The 27,992-nt window shown below is 41.8% G+C and overlaps 1 protein-coding gene across 1 annotated transcript; it reads right to left on the reverse strand.

Annotated features, from left to right (window-relative positions):
* Positions 1-228: 228 nt before the first annotated feature.
* Positions 229-27,667, reverse strand: LOC146381640 (alpha-tectorin-like). The gene is made up of 20 exons (XM_084937733.1): positions 25,723-27,667; positions 25,546-25,569; positions 25,241-25,356; positions 22,769-23,044; positions 22,242-22,337; positions 21,977-22,142; positions 10,897-11,297; positions 10,234-10,810; positions 9,556-10,139; positions 8,884-9,436; positions 8,191-8,789; positions 7,864-8,021; positions 7,313-7,713; positions 6,960-7,156; positions 2,210-2,605; positions 1,829-2,112; positions 1,479-1,753; positions 1,272-1,391; positions 916-1,100; positions 229-827 (listed from the first exon to the last, which is right to left on the reverse strand). Exons 1-20 carry the CDS (start codon positions 25,916-25,918, stop codon positions 636-638), a joined length of 5,796 nt encoding a protein of 1,931 aa, XP_084793859.1. The 5' UTR covers positions 25,919-27,667; the 3' UTR covers positions 229-635.
* Positions 27,668-27,992: the final 325 nt, after the last annotated feature.

Consider the following 27,992-nt stretch of genomic DNA (forward strand, 5'->3'; position numbering starts at 1 on the left):
CATTCTCCGTTGCGGCTGTGCTTTTTTGGCCATGTGTGTATGAAAACAAAGAAACCGCGCATGCGCGTTTTACCCATATTCTATCGCGATATTTCATCTATTTCCATTTCTAAATTTCTGTTTCTGGTCAAAGGGAAGTGGAAGCCAGGGTCCCAGTAGGGTATCATCCTTAAATGATAATGGCCCAGACCAGATGCAAGTCTCTTGTTTACAATGCTACAGGAAAACATGATAAAACAAGATGTTTTCAGGATTTGGAATTCATAAAGTGGTCAGGTTGTGTGTGCAATCTGTAGCAAAATATATACAAAAATATGTAACACAAATGAGGGGAATACACAGTTAATGCATTAATAGAAAAGCACTCTAACTCTTAAGTAAATTTATTATAAACAGCAATACAAAGATAGGGTGATACAGCCTAGAAGAAATTACATATAAAAGGGTTCAACCACCAATTAGAACATATTGCAGATAGCAATTGGAAATGATCAAAACAAATTGAGGCGACAGAGTCGGTGTACAAAAAGCACATTAGAACAATGTTTTTATTAAACAAAGACAGGGTAAAATGATAATGATTCACATGGTCATTTAGTAGTGAAGACAATCAAACACTGAGATTTCTATAAAGTTCAGCGAGCTATGTACCTTTGGAAAAGTAGCAACCACAATGTCAGATAACCAACATCCATAGACAGTGCCTGGGTCAAAGGATAGTCACAGGAGAAGTGCAGGTGGATGCTCTTCTCACGACTTACGAGGCCATCATGAGGGTCCACATCCCCGCTGATGGTGTTCTCATAACTGAAGTGGGTCCCGTTGCTCTTAAGAGTAAGAAGACAAAACATTTTAGGCATATTTTCAAAAATTAAAAATGCTGCCCAGAAGATTCCTTCAATGTACTAATTTCACCCTCAGCATTGTCCCACAAAGCTGGTCATCATTGTTGAAGTGGAAAACCAGTCGACCATCCTCAAGAGTCCCGTTGCAGGATTCATCTCGAAGATGGAGGGCATCAGAGTGGAAGCCGGCCTCAAACAGCTGACAGCGGGACAGAGATATGGTGCCAGAACTACTGACACAAGTGATGGACGAGTCTAAAAAGGAGAGAGAAACACAATCTGACTCGTTATGGCATGATTTTTTTTTAAAGCTGAGTCATCAATACTGATTTGAAAGACATTTGTTGACTTGACTGCTTAATATAAAGGCTGACTAATGCAATAAACACACTGCAGATACTGCTGAAGGTTTTAGTTAGCCCGCACCGTAGCTCTCATTGTTTGGCCGATGGTGGTGCTCATTGCAGAAGCAGCCATAGACACCGTCCTTCTCACCACACCACTCGTGCTCTGTGCAGTCCAGCTTTTCACAGGGGTCTGACTCATCTGCAGACACAGAGAAAGGATCATCAGTGATGAATGGCAATGATTTAAATTTGTATTAAATGTCTTATTTGAGCAGTACAAACATACCACAATGCAAAGCAGAGCGCCAGTCAGGGATGTCTAGCCCCAGAACAGAGCAGGTTTTCTCATAGGCAGAGACAGCGGAACACAGCATGCCATTGGCTGGAGTGTAGAGGCAGAGGTCGTAGACACAGGAAGAGAAAAATGGCTCGGGGTCAGAGTGCAGGTGGCAGGTGCTGAATGGGCCGGTGGTGTTGGTGATGACACTGCAGAGTTGGGAGTATTCTTCTCTAAAAATACAGTCAATCAGTCCATCATCATCTTCATCAGTGGAGCCACATCTGGAAAAGACAAATCATACTGCCATCAGCTACTGCCTTGTTGAAGCATCAATAGCGATTTCCATTGCAACTCACCCTGGTTGGCTGGTGGGTGACTTCCAGCTGTGTCCAAAATAATTATCGTTTTGTGCCAGTGTGCCATTGGGTAAGACTTTGTCATCTGAAGGATCATTGTTAGAGTTTCCACACATCCCTGTGACTCTGTCATGACGGTTTTGGCCCAGTCTGACCAGTAAAGTGCTCTGACCATCAAACTGGACTAGCAAGTCAGAGGCATCAACCACTATGTAGCTTCCCTGCCTTACCACCTGAGCTAAGATTCCCACTGTGGTGGGAAGAGAAGCATCATTTCCATTTACCTGAGAGGACAAGAGATGCAATAAGTGTGTGTTGTTACTTTTGTGCAGATTAGACAAAGTAGAATGCTGTTCATCTTAAAAGTGATAGATAGTTTACCGTTACTCTTTTATTGGGTCCGATCCTGATGTGCACACTTTCTGGATGATTTGAGAGGTATATGTCCACTGCAGACACAAATGACACACGGTTGTTTCCACGGTGATTGTTGGTGGCTATCACCTGAAACTGGGTTTCATTGGTGCCATGGTTTGTGCTCTCAGTGATGATGTACGAGCAAGTTCCCTGGAAATGAGCCACTGCTCCATCAAAAGTGATGTAGTGTGGATCCCCCCACACTGTGCAGGTGGACATGGCATGGTAACAGCCCAGCTGGCCGTCTCTGATGGAGCACTGCTGTTCAGGAGTGCAAGATGCAGCAGAACATCGCAGGTCATTTGGAGTGTGACATTCACATCTCTGGGAGCAACCGTCTGTCCAGAAGGACTTGCCAGCCTGTGAACCACACAGAGGTGGGTCGCTTATCCAAAAATTGTACTCAAGTAAGAGTATCATTACTTTAAAATATTATTACTCAAGTAAAAGTGAAAAGTAGTCGTCAAAAAAGTTACTCGAGTAAGAGTAAAAAAGTACTTGGTGAAAAGGCTACTCAAGTACTGAGTAAGTAGCGAGTAACTGTTTGTCCGATTTATTTTATAAATAAATGCTATCAGACAAACAAAAATAAATAAATATACAAATTTTAGTATTTTCAAAGGGAATATATGTAAAAAGATCCACAAAATAAGGCACAACAATTCTAATTTCAAGATTTCAGTTTTTCACAACGTAAATCTTTTTCAAGCAAAACCCACAGTAAATATATTCGCATTTACAGCAGCCTCAGAGAAAACATTAGAACGAGGCAACTTCAACATAACAGACTACAGCTGATGCGCCAGAATGTCATACTAGGGGTGGTTCTTTTAAACACAAGGAGGGATTAAGTAAATCAGAAACAAATGACACAGAGATGCAACAGGTATAATCAGGAAGTTTATTCCCAAGGCGGACAGCAGGAATTAAAAAACAAAACAAAACAAAAAAAAAAAAACAACACACACACACACACACACACACACACACACACACACACACACACACACACACAACACATCTGTGCTAAAATTCCACAGGAATAGACATTCTAACAAAACTATAAAATGTTCTTTGTATACTAAAATACCCTGAAGTATAGACAGTGGATTAACACAATGTAATATGTAAAAATGTAAAAACTACACTCACAAATAAACACTGAAATCAGAGTAAAACTAATTATAAAAGACAAATACAAATTTCCACTACGTGGATGTACATATGTGTATGGCTCACTTTACCATAAATTGTTTCTTCAGTAAGTGAAATGATGGTTCAGCTTCAGCAGCAGTTGGCTCTCAGGGTTCTTGCTGTGAAGCTGTGACCGTTTGGCAGTGAACAGGAGTCCTGCATGACTAAAAAGTCTCTCACAGGCTGCAGATGCAGAAAGAGCTGTATTGACTTTGATCGACAGCTTCTTGATCTGAGGAAAGCCATGCAATACATCCATACCTCCAGTGAATGGACATGAAAGGTACCTCTCCAGTTCCTCTGCTTCTGGCTTTCCTGACCCCATGGATCCATCATCTTCGTCGGTTAGGCTGCTGTTTGTGCTGGCCTCACCCATCTCTCTGTCTAGGTGATGTCTGATGAAGTGGAGACGTGTGGAAAGATGTATGGTTTTCAAAAGAATTAGGTCTGGTCATTATAGTGCTGTATACACTGCCAAGCTGCAGATGTTTGTTTGGAGCTAGCCTCCAAAAGTTGGCCATACACTGTGCGATTTTTGGCCCATTTTGAGCCGATTTTTCAGTCGTGCAACCGTTTTGGGGATCGGCCCGTGTCTTGCCTTAATCGTGTGTGCATCGTGTAGTATACATGGGGTAACGAAAAGCAGTTAACACCTCACGACCAGCTCCCAATCATCAATCGTATGGTCGCATGATAATTAAACCAGTTTGAAATCCTGTCGCCTATCACACTGCGCACGCACAAACACAGAAATGAAAGAAAAAAGGTAGAGCAGGACGGCAGTGCAGCGTGTGATCTGGACACAAGAGATGGAGGCACAACTTGTAGGATGAGGCAAGCTCATCCCAGTACGTAAGCGTAGAGATGCCACCCAGGCAAAAGAAAAATAGAGCTATATCACGTTATAACGTAAAAAGTTTATTGTTCTAACAATATACTTTTCATGTTTGTGCAATATACCTTTCATGTTTGAACAATATAATATCACGTTCATACAATATAATATTTATATTGTACGAACGTGATAATTATGTATATTGTAATAACATGATATTATATTGTTCAAACATGAAAGGTATATTGTACAAACATTAAAAGTATATTGTTAGAACAATAAACCTTTCATGTTATAACGTGATATAGCTCTATTTTTCTTTTGCCCCGGTGGCAGCTCTACGCTTCCGTATCCGAGGCTTTTCAATGTGGCCTCACAAAATTGTGACGACTACAACAACCATGAAAAGAGTTGGATGGACACTGCTGCTCAATCGCAGCTGCCTGGTCAATGTTTTTCATTAGTAATTTAGCAAAGTTGATGGTGGTGGTGTGTGTGCGTCTGTAAGACAGAGAGAGGGAGAGCGAGAGACAGATTTTGTATGATAAGCTTCATGTTATGGACGCACAGTTTGAGCACTCAGGTCGCATCAGAGCATCAGGCCGTATAGTGTGAGACCCTGCATCGTGACCTATGAACTTCTAACCTCTGCGACTTAATTGTACAGTTTGAGCAGGAGCGGAATAACGAGACTGAAAAAAAATCGCACAGTGTTTGCCCAGCTTAATGCAGACTGTTTAAACTAAACAAGCTGCTGTTTCACATAATAAACCCTGTCAGCTGCAGTATTGCCTTCTGTTTTAACAGTTAAAGCAGTAGAGACGAGCTGTTTGCATGTGCGTTGAACTCCAGCGTCATTAACCAGGCTAGCTGTTAGCTTACCAGCGAGCAGTTAAAAGGACAGCTGAAGCTGCACAAAACACCCACAAACTTATCTCACTACAACGTAGCGCCGAAAATATGACTCGCAGCTCGAGCTAGACACAGCTGCTGTAACATAAGACTGAAATCCAGCTAACCACAGCTAAAAAGATATTTAGAGAAAACTTACCGTTTCCTCAGGTTACACGAGTTGAGTTGTTTCACGCTGAAAAGTTGTTGTTTTGGCTCTCACTGACGACATAGCTGTTCTTTTGTGCTGCTTTTAAGCGAAACATTCTTTGTATGTGAGGCCAAGGGTGTTCATCCTCTTCAGCTCTAGCGTAGACTCTGCCATCATATTTCTTCTTTCCGTGTGTCGCTACTTTGAAACGCTTGGGCCGCTCTGCCCGCCACGGTTTCAAACTGGTCATGTGACTGCATGGCCACATCTGATTGGTGAAAAAGTTACCGGAAACTCCACTGACGGCATGTTATCTAATGTGTTAAACCAGCGGTCCCCAACCCCCGGGCCTCGGACCGGTACCGGTCCGTGAGTCGTTTGGTACCGGGCCGCGAGAGTTGAGGCTCAGGTGTGAAATGTATGGTTTTCAGGGTTTTTATCGGTTTTCAGCGTTATTTTGTTATCGTTTTGATCGTTAACTCGGTTTTCCTTGGTCTTTTCACGTGTGTTATGAATAAATTTTCTTTTTTTCGGTACCGGTACTAGTTTTATTTTGTTGTATTTATCCGCGACACCTTAAAGGCCGGTCCGTGAAAATATTGTCGGGCATAAACCGGTCCGTGGCGCAAAAAAGGTTGGAGACCGCTGTGTTAAACTAATTTTTTTTAAAAAGTAACGAGTCCAATTTTGCAAATGTAGCGGAGTAAAAGTACCGTTTCTTCTTCATAAATGTACTCAAGTAAAAGTAAAAAGTATCGTGCAAAAAAGGTACTTAAAAAGTACATTTTTTTCAAAAACTTACTCAAGTAAATGTAACGGAGTAAATGTAGCTCGTTACTACCCACCTCTGGAACCACACCACACCAAATCATAGCCAAAATGATACAACAAATATAGATCTTAAAATACCATTTTTAATTTTTTTCCATTAATTATAGGTGATTTAGTGTAGTAATTGCTAGATCACTGCAAACTGCAATTAATAATATACTAAATATTGCGACAGAGCAACCAGTTGTAACTGTTAATCTTTCTCCCACAGAGAAGACAGATGCTAAATGCTGAAATTTCAATAAATATGTGGAACAGAGATGCATGAAAAATGTATTTAATCACGCTGATGTAGCTGTATAATCTTCAACTGATTGTTTAATGCATTAATTTATTTAGCGATAGCATTTTATTTTATTTTTTTTTAAGCTGCAGTTTAAAGAGTTAGAGCATCATTCTGCCTTCAAACAAAGAAGAAGAATGCTGGTGGTTGAGGCAGGATAGATTCCAGCATTATGGCAATATGGGAATGGTATCCTAGAAAATTAAATCCTAAAATCATATTAGTGGGTTATTACCCTATTATTATCAGGTTAGTATATATGAAATGTACTCACTAGATCACAATTATTTGCTATGTCTCTATTTGTATCTTCTTATCTCCACCTTGTTACCTCAATATTATCATATTATTATTGAGCTATAATAGACACTCTTGTTTGTTTAAAATATATTTATGAATTTTAAGCTTTGTCACAGTCCAAAACACTTCACAAAACTTTCTAAATGTAAGAAGGGCAAGTCTGCTGATTCTGCTGATTTGAAGGGAGTTACTTCAAAGAGTATTTACTATTGACTTTAATATGTCTTACATCATAGTAGAATCCATCATATTGGCAGCCACAGCTTTCCACTGGGACACACCTGGTCCCACTCTTGATGAAGCCTTCATCACAGAAACATCCCTCAGAGCAGAACTGCTCACAGGTTTCATCAATGCTACTGGCACAGGTGTGGCCACAGTCAGTACCGCACAGCTCATAATGGCTGTTGGCTGGACAGTCCAATGCTTAATAATGAGAAAAGCGAAAAATGGCAATAGTCAGACATACCACTTTTAATGTAATACAATCTGGATATAATGAGTGTTGTCAAATTAGTTAAGTGGTTAGCAAATTTCTTGTAAATTTAGATATAAATATAATAAAACAACATGTTGACTCACTGCAGGTGGTGTTCTCCCTCCACGGATAGATACGAACATTAGCAGACTGACAGGCACTGACATATGATTCAATGGCACTGCACAAGAAATCGTGGCCTTGATTTCCTGACAAACATACATCAAACACGCAGTCGTTGAAATATGGTGCCGGGTCAACCTCCTCATGACAGAAACTGAAGGGCCCATCAGCTGCCTGTATCACTTCACACTGATCTCTAGCAGGCTGTTCATTGGTACACTGTGGACAGGAGGAGCCACAGCCGTCATTGCACGTGTAGTTGCCTGGCACCTTCCAGGCTCTCCCAAACTCATCTGGAGATGTGACTATCGTTCCAGATGATGTGTGAAAGTCATCATTTGGATTTCCATTAAAATTTCCACAAAGTCCGCATATTTTTTCTCTGTTGATGACAACAGTTAACAATAGTCCTTGTGTTAGTTTCATAAGGATAAATTATTAGTAAATAACCCTCTTATGTAGATTGGATTATCCTGGTTTTTAAAGCATTTCAAATAATAATGACTGTAGCTTTGATGGGTGGGAAGTGTACCTGTAATTTGGTGGTACGGAGATAAACACTGCACTATATCCATTATAGGTAACACTCAAGCCGAAATTAGTGCTGGCAACTATACGAGATCCTGTTGCATAGATAGACACATTACCTTCATTCAAGACAATAGGTAAATTTCTAGTTACTCCATTCACCTAGAAGAGATACGCAAAGAAAATCAGTGGTTATTTTTTCTACTTTTTAATTGTTATTTTTTCTTTGACAGTAGTAAAAATATCCCTAAAACATGTAGCAGCCGTTTACTTCATGAATCTGAAATTATTCATTGCAGTCATCTAATCTGAAATATCATTATCTACTTACTTGTACCAAACCTCTTCTGTCCCTTGACATATGCACGTCATAGCCCCACACATTCACAAAAACTTCAGCTACTGTTGAAAGTGGACGCCCATTCAATGCCTCATTCTTAGCTTCCACTGAAAACTGATTGAGCTCATCAGTGGCATTACAGAGGGTCACCAGAACATAGCGACAGGTTCCTTGGAAGTCATAGGCCTTACGATCAAAGGTGATATAGTGAGGGTCTCCAGAGGCAGAGCAGGTGCCATGAGGGTTGGGATGGCAGCCCAACTCGCCCTCCACCACACGGCAGGACTCCTGGGGCCCACAGGAGTTGGGAGTACAGTGGACGTTCCCTGTATTTCCGTTACAGGTACACAAGCTCTGACATTCTTCACCATCCCAGAACTGCTCACCACCTTGGTGATAGCATCCTTGGTGATAACATCCACAAGATGTTGGTGGAACACACTGGTCACCATTGAGAATGAAACCATTATTACACTGACAGCCCTCCTGGCACACAGTATCACAGGTGAAAGGGAAAGAGAGGCTGGGGCAAGCAGAAGGACAAGAGCTTCCACAGAGTTCATAATGGCTGTTTGACAGGCAGGTTAGTGCTGGAGAAAAACAAACAGTTTAATATTAAAAAAAGAATTTTTAAATATTTGGAAATCATGGCTAGAATTAACTGAAAAACAAGTGAATGCTTACCACAGCCAGTTGCATTTCTCCATTGTCCCAAGGCAACACCCTTCTGTTGACACATTAGTGCATAATCTCGTAGGACGTCACACAGAGTTGATGCTGGATTGCTAGAGCCCCTCATGATCTCCACACATACATCCACCTGCTGCCTTGGGTCAACCTCAGACCAACAGGGTACAAATGGCCCATCTGGTGAGCTGAGAATGCCACAGTACTGACTAGAATTGTAATTAGTTGTAGAATTTTGGTTCATGCTTTCGATGCAGTGAGCAGCCAGAGAGCCATCTCGCCAACTTTCTCCAAAGTCCTGAGAGCTGTTGACCAGAACACCATTGGGTGTGCGGAAGTCATCGTGTGGATGACCATTGTAGTCACCACAGAGTCCACCTAGGGAACCATTGTAGACACCAGGAGCAGTGACACGGACAAAGTGAGGCCAGACTGTCTGCACAGTTACACCAAAGGAGGTGCGAATGATAACACTGTAAATGCTGCTGTGGAAGATTTGGATGCGGTTGGATGGAGTGCTGAAAGGTAGCCTGATCAGTTGACCGTTAACCTGTAGGGTCATCCAGTTTTTTGCAGTTAACAAGACTTAAACAGTATTGTGTCCGTGTACACATAAATAAATAATTAAAGGAAGAACATATTTTTAAACCAAGTGTTCCATTCACTTACCTTCACTTTACTGTTCCTTGTCATCTCAATAGATATGTGTATACCCTCTGCTTCAAAATGCAGAATTCGTGCAAAACCTTGCTGGCCTCTTGGCACTTTTTCTGCTGTCACCATGAAGTGTGGGTGACTGGACAGTCCCATAACTTTGGCAAGTGTCAATCGACACGCCCCAGGATATTGGTATGTCAGTCCATCAAATGTCTGATATGACCCTGGGCCTCTGATCCAGCATGTTTCATAGCTATTTGGTCTGCATCCTCTTTCTCCATCCTCCACCCTGCATGATTCAAGTGGGCCACAACCATGAGAGTGGCAAGTCATGGAGCCATAACTGCAGCTACAACGTCTCCCACAGTCTTCGTCTAGTATTACAGTTTGTCCAGAGCGGTAGTAACGGCCCTCAAAGCTGCAGCCACACTCAGCATGAGGGACGCAGACCCCACCACTGAGGATGTAGCCTGAATCACAGATGCAGCTTTCCTGGGGAGGTAGAGGGCAGTTATGGGTAGAGTTGGGATTAACACAGGTAGGTGGACATCCTGTGCCTTCAGACTCAAAGTGGCTGTTGGCTGGACATGGGATTTCTAGGCATAAGAGAAGAACATCGATCTTTACATCAGTGGAATTTTAATACAATGATATTTTGAAATAATGTAAAACATAAAGTGATTAACATACCACAAAAGCCAGGTCTCCTCCAACTTGGTAGCTGAGTACCACTTTGTTGACACTGACTTGCATACACACTTAGGGCTTGACAGAGAATGGGTTGGTACCCTCCTCCTACACACAGATCATACACACAACTGTCCACAAAGGACTGTGGAGGAAGTTGCTGATGGCAAGCAGCGAAAGGTCCAGAACTACTGCTGAGGATACCACAGTGGTCAGTGTTGCTGTACAGTGCTGTCTGTTCTACAGTGCAAACAGCACAGTCCAGACCTCCGCACTGTGGCCCACAGCCAGGCTCATCATCTCCAGATGCTTGCCAGCTGTTAGCAAAAACCACATCAGAGCTCACAACTTCACCGTCACGAGTTTGAAAGTCATCTCTACGAATGCCATTGAAGTTTCCACAAAGACCGCATGTACCATTCTGGTAAGTGTAGGGCAAGCTGATCTGGACATAATGATTTGTGTCATAAGACACCACTAAACCAAAGTCAGTGCTGACAAACACAGAAAAACCTGACTCATAAACCTGCACGGTGCCATTGCTAAGGAAGAATGGAGTGGATGCAAAGTTCCTGTTAACCTGTAAAAAAACCAGCAAATATATCAAGTGAGAAAAGTATATCTGGTCATAAAGTGTAGAATTTATCCAGAATCAAAATGACCAACCTTAGCCTGACCACGGCGTCCTTTGACAAGCTCAATTGTGTCATTGTAGACATGCACTTTCACCAGTCGTGTCAAAGAGACTCGAGTACTTCCTCTGTGCTCATTTTTGCCTTCTACTCTGTAGTAGGGCAGTCCACTATTACACTGCTCAGAGAGAACATACGTGCAAGTGCCTTGAAAGTGAAACACTGTGTCATCAAAGGTGTAGTAATGGGGATCACCGCTTATGGTGCAGGTTCCTCTTGGCACTGTCTGACAGGAGAACTGGAAGGAAGCTGGCTTGCAGATCTGTGAAAAGGAGCACGGCTCATTGCGGCACTGCAGGCCTGTTGAGGTACATGTGCACTTCTGTGCACAGGTCCTGTCACTCCAGAATGAAGCACCCAGCTGCACTAATTCACCTTAAAAAGAGTAAAAGGGAATGTCCCTTATTCCCAGTGTAAAATTTCCAGACATTTACATTCATAAAACCTTAGGAAAAAACTTTCACACCTCACATTTTTTCATATTGTGTCAAATAACAACAGTAATTGCCTCAAGGCACTTTATATGAGTAAAGTTCCCAAAATAACAGCAGGTAAATCCCAACTGTTTTACAGCCCCTACCTTCATTAAGAAAAGATGGGCCCTGATTATACACGAGGAGAAGGATTTTAAGTTTGATTTTGAGAATTCTGAGAATTATGCTCTGTCCTTTTAGTCCCTGTCAGTACAGCAGCATTCTGGATCAACTTAAGGCATTTCAGTAAGTTTTGGGGACAACCTGATAATCACAGTAGTCCATTCTTCAAGTAACAAATGCATGAACTAATTTTCTAGCATCACTCTGAAATAGAATTTTTCTAATTTTAGAGATACTGCATAAATGCAAAAAAAGCAATCCTGAATATGTGTTAAATATAAGCAGTGAAGGACATAACCTGGTCAAAAACAAAATTTCTGTTAGTGTTAAGGCCAAGGTAATCCCATCCAGAGTATGCATCTGGTTACACATCATGTTTGTAAGATTTTCATGGCTGAGTGCAATCAACTTAGTTTGATCTGAATTTAGAAGCAGGAAGTTGAAGGTTACCCGTGTTTTTATGTCTTTAAGACGTTCCCACAGTTTTGTCTTTTGGCTTCATTGACAGAGCTGGAGATCATCTGCATAGCAGTGAAAATATACGCAATGCCTTTGAAAGATACTGCCTAGGAGAACCATGTATAATGTACACAGAACCCTGTGGAACTCCATAATTAACCTTAGTGTGAAGACAACTCCCCATTTACATGAGCCAACTGGAGTCTATTAGATAGACATGATTCAAACAAGAGCTTAATTGCTATGGCCTGCTCTAATCTCTGCAATAAAATACTGTTGTTATTAATCGCTCCGCTGAGGTCTAGCAGCACAAGTACAGAGATGAGTCCACTGTCAGAGGCCATCTGCAACTTTCACTAAAGCTGTTTCCATACTGTGATGAGCTGTAAATCCTCAATGAAATATATGACAATGCACTTTGATTAAGCAGACTAAACACATGCAATAACAATAATATGTGTAAAATGGGAATGGGCAATAAAAGTGTAAATTATTATTCTGTGAAATAACTATTCAAAAAATGTTCCAGGAGCAGTGGTGTGTGATGTGCATCACAATTGTGTCTCTTCTGTATATAGGTCAGCTCTCATTGCACAACATCAACCTACTTAGATAAAGAACAGGTATGTAGCTTACTGGTGTAGTGCCAAGTCACTCTTTATTGCTTCAACAACAAGTTGACTTTCACCTAACCCAATGATTCCTGGCCACCAAAGTACAACTGGTGCAGGATTCATATTTACATATTTAAGGCTCCAGCTGTAATGTACTGAGAAACCTCATCCACTTCATTTTTCATTGTCTGCTTTGCATGCAATGCTTGTATTGAAATATGGAACTTTTCAAACACCAGTGCAGATGCCACTAAATCAGTTATCAGTGGACATATCCTGAGCGAGGGAGATAGTTCCTTATGTCATGGAACGGACATATTATAGTTGTTTAAGAAGAGTTACTAACCACCTAGTGCTAAGTAAGCAGAATGTCTTTTTTGTAGAGGAAGTGGTCTACAGGAAGTAGTGTGCTCTTTAGCTGCTGCAGTGAAAAAATTTGTAATCTGATGGCAATCTCTGCAATCCTGGTGTTAAAGTCCACAATATCAGCTTCATCCGTAAGTTCCTATATATTTAATGTGTATTAGTAAGTTTTGACACTATTTTGAGTTAAATCATATGGAAGCAGGTAGATGCTTGTATTTTTTCAGCAGATGCTTCATTTGTGGTCATGTATCTTTCATTAGAGCAATGTTATTCTCCCAGTGTCATGGAACATGTCTTCATTGTGTATTTTGCATTCCTTTTCTTTGTACAGTCTTACAAAAAAGAGAGAGAGAGAATTTATTTTCATCATTAAATCCTGCCAAACACAACAAGCGGCCTGTTTCTTGGAGGATGAAGTGCTTGGAATAAAGAATGTTAAGCTAGCTGTATAGCTAAAATTCCGTTGCCTGCAACAAACTTTAGTGAGGACAGCATAGTAAAAGGATGACCACTCAACGTGGAAGTTAAAAAGAGTGAAGGATTGTCAGTCTGCATCACACTGCAATGGAGGCCACAAGCGCCTCAACACAAGCTTCAAAGGAAGACAGAGCTGAAGGCTCACGAGATGAAGTTGAATCGGGGTCTATTTATTCTCGCCACAGCTCAAAGAGGTCACACTCTTCACACTCATCAGCAAGCTCCAGAGTAAGCTATGAAGCAGCCAGGGCGCAAGCCAAAGCAGATGCAACGAAAACCAGAATAGCATTCACGGAAAAGGAAGGTGAACTGAGAGTCGAAAAGGCCAGACTAGAAGCCAAGAAAGATTATATTAATCTACAGAAAGAGGCTGAGGCTGCCCAAGCTGAAACTGAGGTGTTGGAGGCAGATGCAGGAGATGTGAACGAATCCAACAACAAAGAATTTGACTTTCTGCCCTTGCCAGAGTGTGCATTGAAAAGGACTGATCACTATGTTACACAGCACACACAAGAACAATTCCCACAAGAACCCAAAGTAGAGAATGATTCAACTTTACCGCCAACATCCACTCCGTTTCCAAGCTACAATCAGAATGCACAGCCCCAGCTCGTCGACAACGGAGCCAGCTTCTCTCAAAATAATGCTCAGCCACTCCATATGAACTTTCCACAGCAAGAAGATGAGCGCTACCAGCGCAGGGTACAGGGTACTGACCGACAACCGACCACATCCAAACAGCTCCCACAATAATGACTCATCTACAGAGCTTGCCAAGTACCTTGCTAAATCCCAGCTGGTTTCTTCACGCTTAACGAAGTTTGATGACTTACCCGAACATTATGAAGCCTGGAGAGAAGCGTTCATCAACACAATCGAAAGTCTGAGTCTATCAGCGAGTGAAGAAATGGATCTGCTTATCAAATGGCTGGGTAAAGAATCTGGTGAGCATGCAATCAGAATACGGTCTGTGAATATCGGACAGCCTAAGGTGGAAGTTAGAATGATCTGGGAAAGACTAAATAAAAAATATGGTGCTCCAGAGGTGATAGAAAGAGTTCTCTTTTGTAAACTTGAGAGTTTTCCCAAGATCCACAACAGAGAGTGTCAAAAACTACAAGAACTGGCTGACTTGTTTACTGAACTTGACGTTGCTAAACGAGAGGGTTACCTGCCAGGTTTAGCCTATCTTGATACATCAAGAGGTGTGCAGCCAATTGTGGAAAAGCTCCCTTTAAATCTCCAAGACAAGTGGCTGTCACATGGGTGCAAATACAAGAGAGATCATCATGTTGCCTTTCCTCCTTTCTCCTACTTCAAAAAATTCATCTGCAGAGAGGCTGAAGAGAGAAATGATCCCAGTTTTAACTATCCAGATCTTTTCACAAATTCTTACAGAAAAGAAAAGTAAAATCAAGTGAGATCTGTCTCCGTGCACAAGACAAACATATCTATGGCTTTGGAGCGCAAAATAGGAAATCCAGAGAAGCTATGCCCCATGCACCACAAGCCTCATTCTCTTCAAAAATGCAGAGGTTTTCGAAAAATGCTCCTGGAAGAGAGGAAAAGGTTCTTAAAGGAAAACAACATATGTTTTTGCTGCTGCGCCTCTACAACTCATCAAGCCAAATCTTGTGAGGCTACCGTTAAATGCGGAGAATGTGACAGTGATAAACACATTTCCACTCTGCACCCCAGACCAGCTTCACGCTCAGACGCAGTCCCTACTTCCTCGACAGAGAATGGGGGGGAGAGGTCGGACACAGAGGCACAGAGTGTCACATCCAGATGTACCCAGGTATGTGGGGATGGGTTTCAAGGGAAATCCTGCTCAAAGATCTGTCTGGTGAATGTGTACCCAAATGGCCACCAAGAGCAATGGCAGAAGATGTATGTCATTTTAGATGACCAAAGTAATGTTTCACTGGCCAGATCTGAGTTTTTTGACATGTTTGGTCTCAAGGGAGCAGCCATGCCATACACACTGAAAACCTGTCCAGGCATCACAGAAGCATCTGGGAGAAGAGCCCACAGTTTTATGATAGAATCGTTGGATGGGAAAACTTACCATTCCCTTGCCTGCACTTATAGAGTGTAATGATATCCCAAACAACAGGTCAGAGATACCCACACCCGAAGCTGCATGTCACCACCATCATCTTAAAAGAGTGGCAAATAAGATTCCAGTGCTTGACCCAGATGCAGACATTCTTCTTGCATAGAAGATGCTCACAACAAGCCTACAGTAAGTGCTATGAAAACCTGCATCCTGGAAAATGGCAGACCAAGTCACTTTGCCACGTGTGAGAATAAGATAAAGGTGAAAGAAAATCCTAATGGCAAAGATGAGAGAAAGAGAACCCCATCCAATAGAGACATCCAAAATGCATCGACAGTGACTAAACTTGGAGAAACAGTTTTCAATGCCACAGAAAATGACAACCTGCTAGCACACTCCATTGAGGATTCAGTCTTCCTACAGATCATGGAAGATGAAGTCTTCCAGGATGAGACAAAAAGCTGGGTTGTGTTAAGAAATAAATATATATTCTTAATGCGTTATTTTCTGATTAGATTGTTTTATGAGAGGCCCAGACTTGACTAGGTCACAGGCTGACAGGAAACTGCATGTTTTTGCAGTATATGAGGAGCAGACAGAGAGTGAAACTAAGTTCAGATGAAGGGTGACAGGTTGCCCTGGCAACAGACCTCAGAAAGGGGAAGTTATTGCAAGCTGCACAGGAAGTAAGACACAAAGAAAAGAGGAACTGAGTAGAAGGAGTTGGGTGTATTGAAACTGTGTGTGACGTCTGAAGTACTAAAATAACACCTATATGAGACTCATCTTGAGCTTCTAATGTTAGAGATTCTGCAACTGGCTTTGGGCTGTGCAGGGCTCTCTCTTCCGGAAGATGATTGAATAAAAAATATACAAATGTTTTGACCACTCTGAGTCGGGTTTTCTCTGTTCTATCATGGGGATCAAAGAATCGGGTTTAATAGTTGCCCCTCTTCCCTTTCGGCACCCACGTAAACGTCTACCAAATAACAGATGCTATGCTCATCACCGTCTGATGTCACTGCAGAAGACTTTAGATAAGAAGCCTGAAATGAAAATGCATTTCACAGACTTCATGCAAAATATGTTAGATAAGGGACATGCTGAACTTGCTCCACCACTCCAGGAGGGGGCAGAATGCTGGTATTTGCCCACGTTTGGTGTTTACCATCCCAAAAAACCAACCAAGATTCGTGTGGTATTTGATTCCAGTGCTCAGCATGATGGAATCTCGCTAAATGAGGTGCTGCTGTCAGGACCAGATCTTAACAACAGTCTCGTTGGTGTCCTCCTCAGATTCAGAAAAGAGCCTGTGGCCATAACTGCAGATATTCAGCAGATGTTTTACTGTTTCATTGTTCGAGAGGACTGCAGGGATTTCCTTAGATTCCTGTGGTACCAGGATAACGATCTGAGTAAGGATGTGGTGGATTATCACATGTGTGTTCATGTTTTCGGAAACAGCCCATCACCTGCTGTGGCAATCTTTGGTCTGAGGAAAGCAGCAGAGCACCAAGAAGTTGAATATGGCAGTGATGCGAGGCGCTGCGTAGAAAGAGACTTTTATGTAGATGACAGCCTCCGGTCTTTTGCTACAGCAGCAGAGGCCATTGATGTTCTGCGTCGAACACAGCAGATGTTGGCAGCATCTAACATCACTCTGCACAAAATAGCTCCAAATCGAGCAGAAGTAATGAACGCATTTCCTGCAGATCAAAGAGCAGACAATGTAAAAGACCTTAACCTCTTCGTGGATGACTTACCAGTCCAACGCAGTCTTGGAGTCAGCTGGAACATAATGACTGACACTTTCGGATTCAATATTCCTGAGAATCAAAAGCCATTTACACGCCGTGGTGTCTTGTCAACAGTAAACAGTCTGTTCGATCCTTTGGGGTATAGCTCCTGTTGTGGTGACAGGGAGACTGATTCTAAGAGAGCTAACAACCGAGAATGCAGACTGGGATGCAGAACTCACTGAGGCTAAAAAAGAAGGTTGGAGAAGATAGAATGAATCATTGTCAGCACTAAAAAACCTTGATGTTCCACAAGCATATGCCTCTTTCTCTGTTTCCAAAGCACAGCACGCTGAATTATCGATTTTCTGTGATGCCTCTGTCAAAGCAATATCTGCAGTTGCTTATCTTAAGACAACAAATGAACAAGGTCTTCAAGAGGTGGGCTTTGTTTTTGGGAAATCCAAGCTCGCTCCCAACCCAGGCCTTACAATCCCAAGACTGGAGTTCTGTGCTGCTGTCATGGCCGTTGAGATAGCCGATCTTGTAATCAGGGAGCTTGATCTGGATCTCAAGACAGTGAAATTCTACACTGACAGCAGAGTTGTATTGGGATACACACACAACGAGACTAGGAGGTTCTATGTGTGCAGCGCATCCGGCAGTCAACACGACCAGAGCAGTGGAACTACATTCCTTCAGAACTAAATCCAGCTGATCATGGGTCACGTTCTGTTCCAGCCGCCGAGCTTGCCGACACCACGTGGCTAACAGGACCAGCATTCCTAATGAAACAACCAAAGGTAGCTGCCAGTGGCGGTAATGGATCAACATTTGACCTTGTGAACCCAGATGCTGATGCTGATGTACGTCCTGAGGTAACCTCGCTCGCCACACAAGTTAGTAGAGACAAGCTTGGCTCAAAACGCTTCCAGCATTTTTCTAGCTGGACCACACTCAGTAAGACTGTGGCACGTCTGTGTCATATTGCTCAGTGTTTCTCCCACTCCTCAAAGAATCAAAGGTGTGTTGGATGGCATATCTGCAAAAGTGGCCTGTCAGTCGTTGACATTGTCAGAGCAGAACAGATCATCATAAAATGCGTGCAAGAAGAAATGTATTCAGAAGAACTGAAATGCATCAAAATGAAACATGACCTTCCGAAAACCAGCACTCTGTACAAACTCCGACCCATTCTTGACAACGAAGGTATGTTAAGAATAGGTGGACACATTGGCCGAGGACACCTTGAAAGTGGTGAAGTCCATCCGCTAATAATACCAAGCCGCAGCCATGTAGCAAGCTTGCTTGTTTGTCATCATCATCAGGCTGTGAAGCACCAGGGCAGGCATTTCACTGAAGGTGCAATTCGCAACAGTGGTCAGTGGATTGTTGGAGGGAAACATCTCATCAGCAGCATCATTCACAAGTGTGTTACATGCAGGAAACTAAGAGGAAGAACCGAGCAGGAACAAATGTCAGACCTACCCACAGAGCGCCTTCAGGTTGACCCTCCATTTTCCTACGTTGGCCTTGATGTTTTTGGACCATGGGAAGTGGTGATAAGCCGTACCAGAGGCGGTCAAGCACAAGACAAAAGGCGGGCTGTCCTTTTCACATGTATGTCCACACGAGCCATACATATTGAGGTTATTGAAACAATGACGTCCTCAAACTTTATAAATGCGCTCTGAAGATTTTTCTACATCAGGGGTCATGCCAAACAGCTTCGCTCGGACTGTGGGACCAATTTCACTGGAGCGTTCAAAGAGCTGAAGATGGATCCTGGCAATAAGAGCATAGAGGATTATCTTCTTCAACAAAAATGCACTTGGGTTTTCAACCCACCTCACTCCTCTCATATGGGTGGCGCATGATTGGAGTGGCAAGACGGATTTTAGATTCTATGCTTCTTCAGGTTGGACATGTAAAACTCACTCATGAGGTCTTAACCACTTTCATGGCTGAGGTGAGTGCCATTGTCAATGCAAGGCCGTTAATACCAGTTTCTACTGATCCTGAGGCGCCTTTCATTCTAACACCTTCCATATTGCTGACTCAGAAGGGGGGTGTTCCCTCTCCTACTGTAAGTGAGTTTTCAAAAGGGGATCTGCTCAAGAATCAGTGAAAAAGAGTTCAGGCCTTGGCAGATACCTTCTGGGCTAGGTGGCGCCGTGAATATTTGAGCACATTACAGAGTCGGCACAAATGGCAGTCTCAGAAACCTAATCTCAAAGAAGGAGATATTGTTCTGCTCAAGGACGATCAAACCAAGAGGAATCAGTGGCCTATGGGAATTATTGTCAATGTTGTTCCCAGCAGAGATGGACTTGTCAGGAAAGTCGACGTTAAAGTGATACGGAACCAGACAGCGAAGGTCTTCTCTAGACCAGTTTCTAAAGTAATCTTGTTGTTTTCACCACAGGACAATGACTCATCAGCAAGCTAGGGGATTGAGACTGTGGCATAAAGTGGCATATCTTTAATATGCCAGGCGGGGAGTGTCATGGAACGGACATATTATAGTTGTTTAAGAAGTGTTACCACCACCTAGTGGTAACTAAGTAGAATGTCTTTTTTTGTAGAGGAAGTGGTCTACAGGAAGTAGTGTGCTCTTTAGCTGCTGCAGTGAAAAAATTTGTAATCTGATGGCAATCTCTGCAATCCTGGTGTTAAAGTCCACAATATCGGCTTCATCCATAAGTTCCTATATATTTAATGTGTATTAGTAAGTTTTGACACTATTTTGAGTTAAATCATATGGAAGCAGGTAGATGCTTGTATTTTTTCAGCAGATGCTTCATTTGTGGTCATGTATCTTTCATTAGAGCAATGTTATTCTTCCACTGTAATGGAACATGTCTTCATTGTGTATTTTGTATTCCTTTTCTTTGTACAGTTTTACAAAAGAGAGAGAGAGAGAATTTATTTTCATCATTAAATCCTGCCAAACACATAGTGATGGGATTTCCGGCTCTTTTTAGAGAACCGGCTCTTTCGGCTCGACTCACTAAAAAGAGCCGGCTCTTTCGGCTCCGAACCGACTCTTCAGGTTGTTTTGTTGCTTTAATTAATTTATTATTAACAATAATATAAAATTATGCACAAAAGGAATTACTAATGTAAAAAAAGTGGTTTTATTTATATATTTTTATATATAAATATATGCGGTGGCCCCTAGAGACAAAGCACGTACAAACTCCAAAAAGCACGTCCAAATTCCAAAGCACATACAAACTCCAAAACACATTTCTAGCGTTAACTGAACTTTCAAAACAGAGCTACCTAGATCGCTTAAATTACACAATTGAAAGCATATGTGTATGGCTTGTGTATTTATACACAAGCACTCATATATATTCAAATAATTTTTAAAAAATGTTCATTTACCTGTTACTACCACACACCAAATCCGGTCGTTGGTACTTGCTGGCTTGTGTAGCCACTAGGTAACAAAAGCTCAACACTGCGTCTAGCATTCTGGAGCACTTCTATTGTGTTTTGTACGTGTTTTGGAGTTTTACGTGCTTCTGAGTGTTTACGTGTTTTGGACTTTGTACGTGCTTCGGAGTTTGTACGTGCTATGGAGTTTTTACGTGTTTTGGAGTTTGTACGTGCTTCGGGGTTTGTACGTGCTTCAGAGTTCGGACGTGTTTTGAAGTTTGTACGTGCTTTGTCTCTAGGGGCCACCGTAAATATACTTTTATTTATTCACTCCACATAAAATGTAATAAATAAATCATATAATACAAAAACCAGTTCAACTTTTAACTATTTAAATTTTCAGCTTTTTCCTTTTAAACATATTTAAAGTGTAACAACACAAAACACTGCAAACCACAACACAATTCAACATAAATTAAAATATGAAAACAAAAAGTACATGCATATTCTGTCATATGGGCCTGCATGAATAAACTTTCTGAATCCTTTATCATCCAACTGAAAATAGTTGTGGATGATTACTATACCTTTCTAATGTGACGTTGTTGTCTCTGTCTCTCCATCCCGCTCTGTTCCTGTGCTACTGCGTGTGTAACTACCGGCCCTCCCCCCTCTTCCCAGCGCAAAGCACAAGGCTCGCATGCGGAGTGAAGCGGGAAAAAAGTGCGAGACAGAGGGTGAGAGAAAGAAAAAAAAAAAACCCACAGCTCGCGATAAGGAGCTGGCTCGAGTCGTTCATGTCAAAGATCCGGCTCTAAGAGCCATTTCGTTCGCGACCGACACATCACTACAAACACAACAAGCGGCCTGTTTCTTGGAGGATGAAGTGCTGGGAATAAAGAATGTTAAGCTGTATAGCTGAAATTACGTTGCCTGCAACAAACTTTAGTGAGGACAGCATACCTTATGCAGTTAAGGACCAAAATGAAGAAGTGAATCCTGCCTTAGGATAAGTCACTTTGTTGGGAACAGCTTCGCTCTCTAGCATTTTTTATTCTTTGCTTGCCATATGTTGCCATTCAAAATCTTTCAAAACCTCTGAATTCATGGCTAAACATCCTTTAAGCAGGTAGGAAGAATGTTTTTAAGCCTCCAACTAATAGTTTGAAATTCCTTCATTAGTTCTTGATTCCAACAACAGTCAGAGACTTTAATGTTAATAACCTCAACCTCATTGCTTTACTGTACTCTTAATGCACTGTGATTAGAATTCTTGCCTTGCCTTTCACAGATGCACATCACTATAATGTTATATAACACAAAGGCTACAGAAGCAGTTGCCCTCTGTATCCTGCAGTCTTACCATTAAAAGTGCAGCCTGTTGATCCATGGTCTGTCCGGAAGGCCCAGCGACCTAGTTCATTGACGTTGCTGCCAAGGCGAAAATTTGAGTTACTCCCTGATGCAGCACTGGTGAATGATCCAGGGAGGACATAATAGTGAGTGGAGTCGATTGTATCATAACCAGCCTGCAAATGTGAGTCACAAAAATATGATTATTGCATTTAGAAACAATGAATGTTTTTTCATTAGTAAATATGCAGAGTATTGACTATAGTAGGTCTGACCTGAATGCTCGGTGTTGTTGAGGCTATTATACCGTAGTTCATCAGCACAAATGAATATTGGCCTCCAGAGATCAGCACAGCTTGGACAGTAGTGCGCTGGAAAATATGAATTCAGTTATTATATGTTCTGTTTGATCAGTGTTCTGCTGGATTTACACCTAATTTGGTTATGAAACACTTTTCATGTATCACTTTATCAAATGTATTAGTTCATAAGACATTAAGTTGTGCTTCAGTTTGAATGGTCTAGATTTCAGATAAATACTATTAACCACCTTAGCTTGTTAGTATGAAATGCTTTAGGTCATCTTCAGGTATCACTTTTTAAAAAAAAAAAAAAAAAAAGTTCAATATTCAAAAATAATCTTTGTATGAAATATATCACATGAATTTATGTCTATGTCTGGAAGGTGACACTAGATTACACTAATCTACTGTTCCTGAATTAGTAAAGTAGGCAACAGACTTTCACGTATACATCACACATAAGCACATAATTTGATTCCAAATTTTGGAAGCTGACTTACTGTTCCACTAGTGGGATAATAGGCCACCTCAAACCAAGTTGCAACAAAGACCCAGTTGGCATTAAAGTTCAGTCCTGTAAAGTATTGATTGATGTCTTGTGTAGCTTGCTGGAGAACACTGCCACTGGTGTATTGGTTGTAGTAGATCTGACCATTTCCTCTGTTGTCTAAATCTGTCCAGAATGGAGCAATGATGTCTCTGATATGTTGTGGGAACCTCTGACTTGTATAGTCCCTTAGTGGACCAGTAAATGTTAGGTGTCCATTATGATTGACCTGAAAAAAAAAAATAGAAAAGAAAAATATTTCCTGTCACAACATCTAGATGAACAGATTTGGATTTTGGTTTGCAAACCTCGTTATCAAATTCCGGTTCTTTTTATTCTTTTAGCGAGAGAGAAAGACTTCTGACTCTGAGTGGTCAATTTCAAAAAATCGTCTTTATTGTACATTTCCGGAAACGGAGACCTGTAGACACGAACACCCAGGTCTAAAGCATTGCAAGCCAAAATGGGTATATATACAGGGTGGGCCATTTATATGGATACACCGTAATAACATGGGAATGGTTGGTGATATTAAAGTCGTGTTTGTGGCACATTCGTATATGTGAGGGGGCAAACTCCTCAAGATGGGTGGTGACCATGGTGACCATTTAGAAGTCGGCCATCTTGGATACAACTTTTGTTTTTTCAATAGGAAGAGGGCCATGTGACACATCTAACTTATTGTTAATGTCTCAAGAAAAACAATGGTGTGCTTGGTTTCAACGTAACTTTATTCTTTCATGAGTTATTTACAAGTTTCTCTTTGTTCACAGCCATTGACATGTCGAAGAGGTTAACACGTGAGGAGCGGATCGAAATCATGCTGATATCTGGTGAACGCAGTAACCGAGTCATTGCAGCAGATTTCAATCCAAGACACCCTACGAGACCACCCATCTCCCATGCTACAGTCAGCAAACCGCTTGCTAAGTTTCGTGAAACTGGTTCAGTGTTGGATTTGCTAAAATGTGGACGCAAGAAAACTGTCACGAATGACGAAACATCAGTGGCTGTCCTAGCTTCATTCAGCAAGAGCAAACAGTGTAGCACTCGCCGCATGTCACTGGAGAGTGGCATTAGTCGAACATCCCTTCGGCAGATATTAACTACTCACAAATGGCACCCTTACAAACTCCAGCTACTGCAGCATCTCAATGAGGATGACCCAGATCGGCGCACAGAATTTGCAGAATGGGCAAAACAAAAATTGGAACAGGACCCTCAGTTCACACAGAAGATTTTGTTCAGTGATGAGGCAAACTTTTATGTGAATGGTGAAGCTAACAAACAAAACCACCGCTATTGGTCTGACACTAACCCACATTGGACGGATCCCTCCAAGACTGTTGGAACAACAAAAGTGATGGTTTGGTGTGGTATATGGGGTACAATGATAGTGGGTCCATTCTTCATCAGTGGAAACCTCAAGGCCACTGGATATTTGAAATTGCTACATGATGATGTGTTTCCCTCTTTATGCACTGAAGCTGGCACATTCCCTGAGTTTTTCCAGCAAGATGGTGCACCACCACATTATGGTTGCCAGGTCCGAGCATTCCTAGATGAACAGTTTCCTGGAAAGTGGATTGGTCGTCGTGGGTCAGTTGAATGGCTCCCAAGGTCTCCCGATCTGCCCCCTTAGACTTTTATCTTTGGGGTTATCTGAAGGCAATTGTCTATGGTGTGAAGATACGAGATGTGCAGTACCTAAAACTATGGATACTGGATGCCTGTGCTGGCATTTCTCCTGCGGTGTTGCTATCAGTGTGTGAAGAGTGGGAGAAGAGGGTTGCATTGACAATCCAACACAATGGGCAGCACAATGAACACATGTTATAAGTGGTCAGAAACTTGTAAATAACTCATGAAAGAATAAAGTTATGTTGAAACCAAGCACACCATTGTTTTTCTTGTGACATTACCAATAAGTTTGATGTGTCACATACAACAAAAGTTGTATCCAAGATTGCCGACTTCTAATTGGTCACCATGGTCACCACTCATCTTGAGGAGTTTGCCCCCTCACATATACTAATGTGCCACAAACAGGACTTTAATATCACCAACCATTCCCATGTTATTACGGTGTATCCATATAAATGGCCCACCCTGTAGTTCTGCTATACGTCACACACACAGTTCCGCTCAAAACAACTCTGCTTAGTTTCACTTTCTGTCTGCCACGCTTCCTGTTCTCTGCAAAAGCATGCGGTTTCCTGTCAGTACTCTGACATTGTACTCTAACTGGCGTTCTCCTACTCTGGCCTCTATAAAACAAAATAAACAGAATATAAGCACTAAGAATATATATTTATCTTGTAACAACGTTTTATATTGTAATTAGTGTCAGTACGTTTAATTAGACAGCAAAATATTTTAATGGTACAAATGTAGTAAATGAATTGTTAATGTTAATTTTACATACATAAATGCTGTTATATGTCCTCCCAAAATAGAAAAAAGGTCTTAGCAGGGTAATCTGTGGAGAACTTCCATCATCTATCGCAGAGCTTACAGTTCCAGATGTTGGGTAAAGAGGTCCTAAGAAGCAATTAGGTAGATCATGACAAAAAGATAGAAAAGGCCTATATGGTTAATATTCTGCAAACATAAATATGAAACATATTTCTCACAGGCTTTCAGTCTTTACTCCTCTGTGAAATGTGAGGCTGATATAAACTGAGGATAAAGCAATAAAAGTCAAATCTTTAGTTTTGAAAAGATACTTACTGACAGCCTGAGCAGTCACTACACCTGTACATGAAACAAAACACGGATAAATAAAATTATGACAAGTTTTCTAAGATTGTAAGATGTTATTTCTGATCCAAAAAATTTGAGTCATCACTTAGGCAAAAATAAACACACCATAAAATGGATTAAAGGAACATAAGTACAATTACTAACCTGTCATTCCCAAAAGCAGCACAAAAAACATGATTTGACCCACCATTCTGTCAAATCGGTTCTCTAGCATATCGACACTATCTCTCCACACCGTTACATATAAAACACCGTTACATATAAAACAGATGACCGGTGACCGTTTGATCTCCACTTCTGTTGTATGTGTGTGCGAGTGCCTTGAGAGTGCTGTATACATGTGCGTCTGTCAGGAGCGTGCTGCCTCTCCCCTGATAGTAGTGATGTGTCGGTCGCGAACGAAACGGCTCTTAGAGCCGGATCTTTTACATGAACGACGCGAGCCAGCTCCTTATCGCGAGCCAGCTCCTTATCGCGAGCCGTGGATTTTTTTTTTTCTCTCACCCTCTCTCTCACACTTTTTTTCCACTTCACTCCGCACGCGGGCCTTGTGCTTTGCGCTGGGAAGAGGGGGGAGGGGCGGTAGTTACACTCTCAGTAGCACAGGAACAGAGTGGGAAGGAGAGAGAGAGAAAGAGAGCCAGGGACAACAACGTCACATTAGAAAGGTATAGTAATCATCCACAACTATTTTCAGTTGCGGATGATAAAGGATTCAGAAAGTTTATTCATGCAGGCCTATATGACAGAGAATGTGGATCTTCTTTTTGTTTTCATATTTTAATTTATATTTAATTGTGTTGTGGTTTGCAGCGTTTTGTGTTGTTTCATTTTAAATTTGTTTAAAAGGAAAAAGCTGAAAATTTAAATAGTTAAAAGTTGAACTGTGACTAGTTGGTTTTTGTATTATATGATTTATTTATTACATTTTATGTGGAGTGAATAAATAAAAGTATATTTACGGTGGCCCCTAGAGACAAAGCACGTACAAACTTCAAAATACGTACAAACCCTGAAGCACGTACAAACTCCAAAACACGTAAAAACTCCAAAATACATAAAAACTCAGAAGCAAGTAAAAAACACAACAGAAGTGCTCCAGGATGCTAAGCCCAGTGTTGAGCTTTTGTTACCTAGAGGCTACACAAGCCAGCAAGTACCAACGACCGGATTTGGTGTGTGGTAGTAACAGGTAAACGAACATTTCTTTTTTAAATTATTTGAACATATATGAGTGCTTGTGTATAAATACACAAACAATACATGTATGCTTTCAATCGTATAATTTAAGTGATCTAGGTAGCTCTGTTTTGAAGTTCAGTTAACGCTAGAAATGTGTTTTGGAGTTTGTACGTGCTTTGTCTCTAGGGGCCACTGTATATATTTATATATAAACATATATATATATAAAACCACTTTTTTTAACATTAGTAATTCCTTTTGTGCATAATTTTATATTATTATTAATAATAAATTAATTAAAGCAACAAAACAACCTGAAGAGTCGGTTCGGAGCCGAAAGAGCCGACTCTTTTTAGTGAGTCGAGCCGAAAGAGCCGGTTCTCTAAAAAGATCCGGAAATCCCATCACTACCTGGTAGCCCCGGTATTCCCCCAATATGCCCTGGTGTTCCCCGGTATCCCCCCAATATGCCCTGGTGTTCCCCGGTATCCCCTAGCTTGTTGCTTCCCCTTTTTGTTGGTCTCCCTCCACGGCTTATCGCCTCGAAAAATAGGCTTATGCGCCGGTTGGATCACGCCGTGCGGCTGCCGGCTAGCGAGTAGCTCGGCTACAGTGAGGAAACACAGCAGGGACACGGCTTCGGCGTTAGGCATACGCTGTCGCCTGGGCACTGTGCAGCTCGGCTGCTATGTGTGTTCACACAGCGGGGATACGGCTTCAGCGTTCCAAGCGTTCGCTGTCGGCTTAACACGGTGGGGAATAAACATAATAAACACGCTACGAGCCGGCTAATCGTTAGCCGGCTCGTAGTATTCCAACCGGTTAGCCTGTCTGGCGTGTCGCCCGCAGCTCGCGGGTTAACGCGACCAGCAGGACTCAGCTCGGCTACATTGGGGAGATGTGTCAGAGTTCCAAGCATATGCTTTTACCTGTTAGCACTGTGAAGCGGGAGCTTAAAAACAGTGAAGGGGGAATTCAGGTTGCGGCTAGTGCCGGCTACCTGTTAGCACTTCCTGGTTAGCGTGCGGCCCCGCCCCCTTGCTTGGTAGCAGAAGTATGGCAGCCCACACGTCCCAAACATGTCATGTCTGCATTTTTGCCTTTTTACGATAGGCACGAGCAGTGTGGCTGTGCCTGGGCGAAAAAGGAAAAATAAATAACTACATGAAAGAAGCCTAGAACATGCTGTGCTGGCTAAAATAGCTGACGCTTTCATGCACTGTTTTGTTGCC

Source organism: Perissodus microlepis, chromosome 8 (assembly GCF_051167445.1).
Source record: "Perissodus microlepis isolate ML-2025 ecotype Zambia chromosome 8, ASM5116744v1, whole genome shotgun sequence".
NCBI classification, from domain to species: domain Eukaryota; kingdom Metazoa; phylum Chordata; class Actinopteri; order Cichliformes; family Cichlidae; genus Perissodus; species Perissodus microlepis.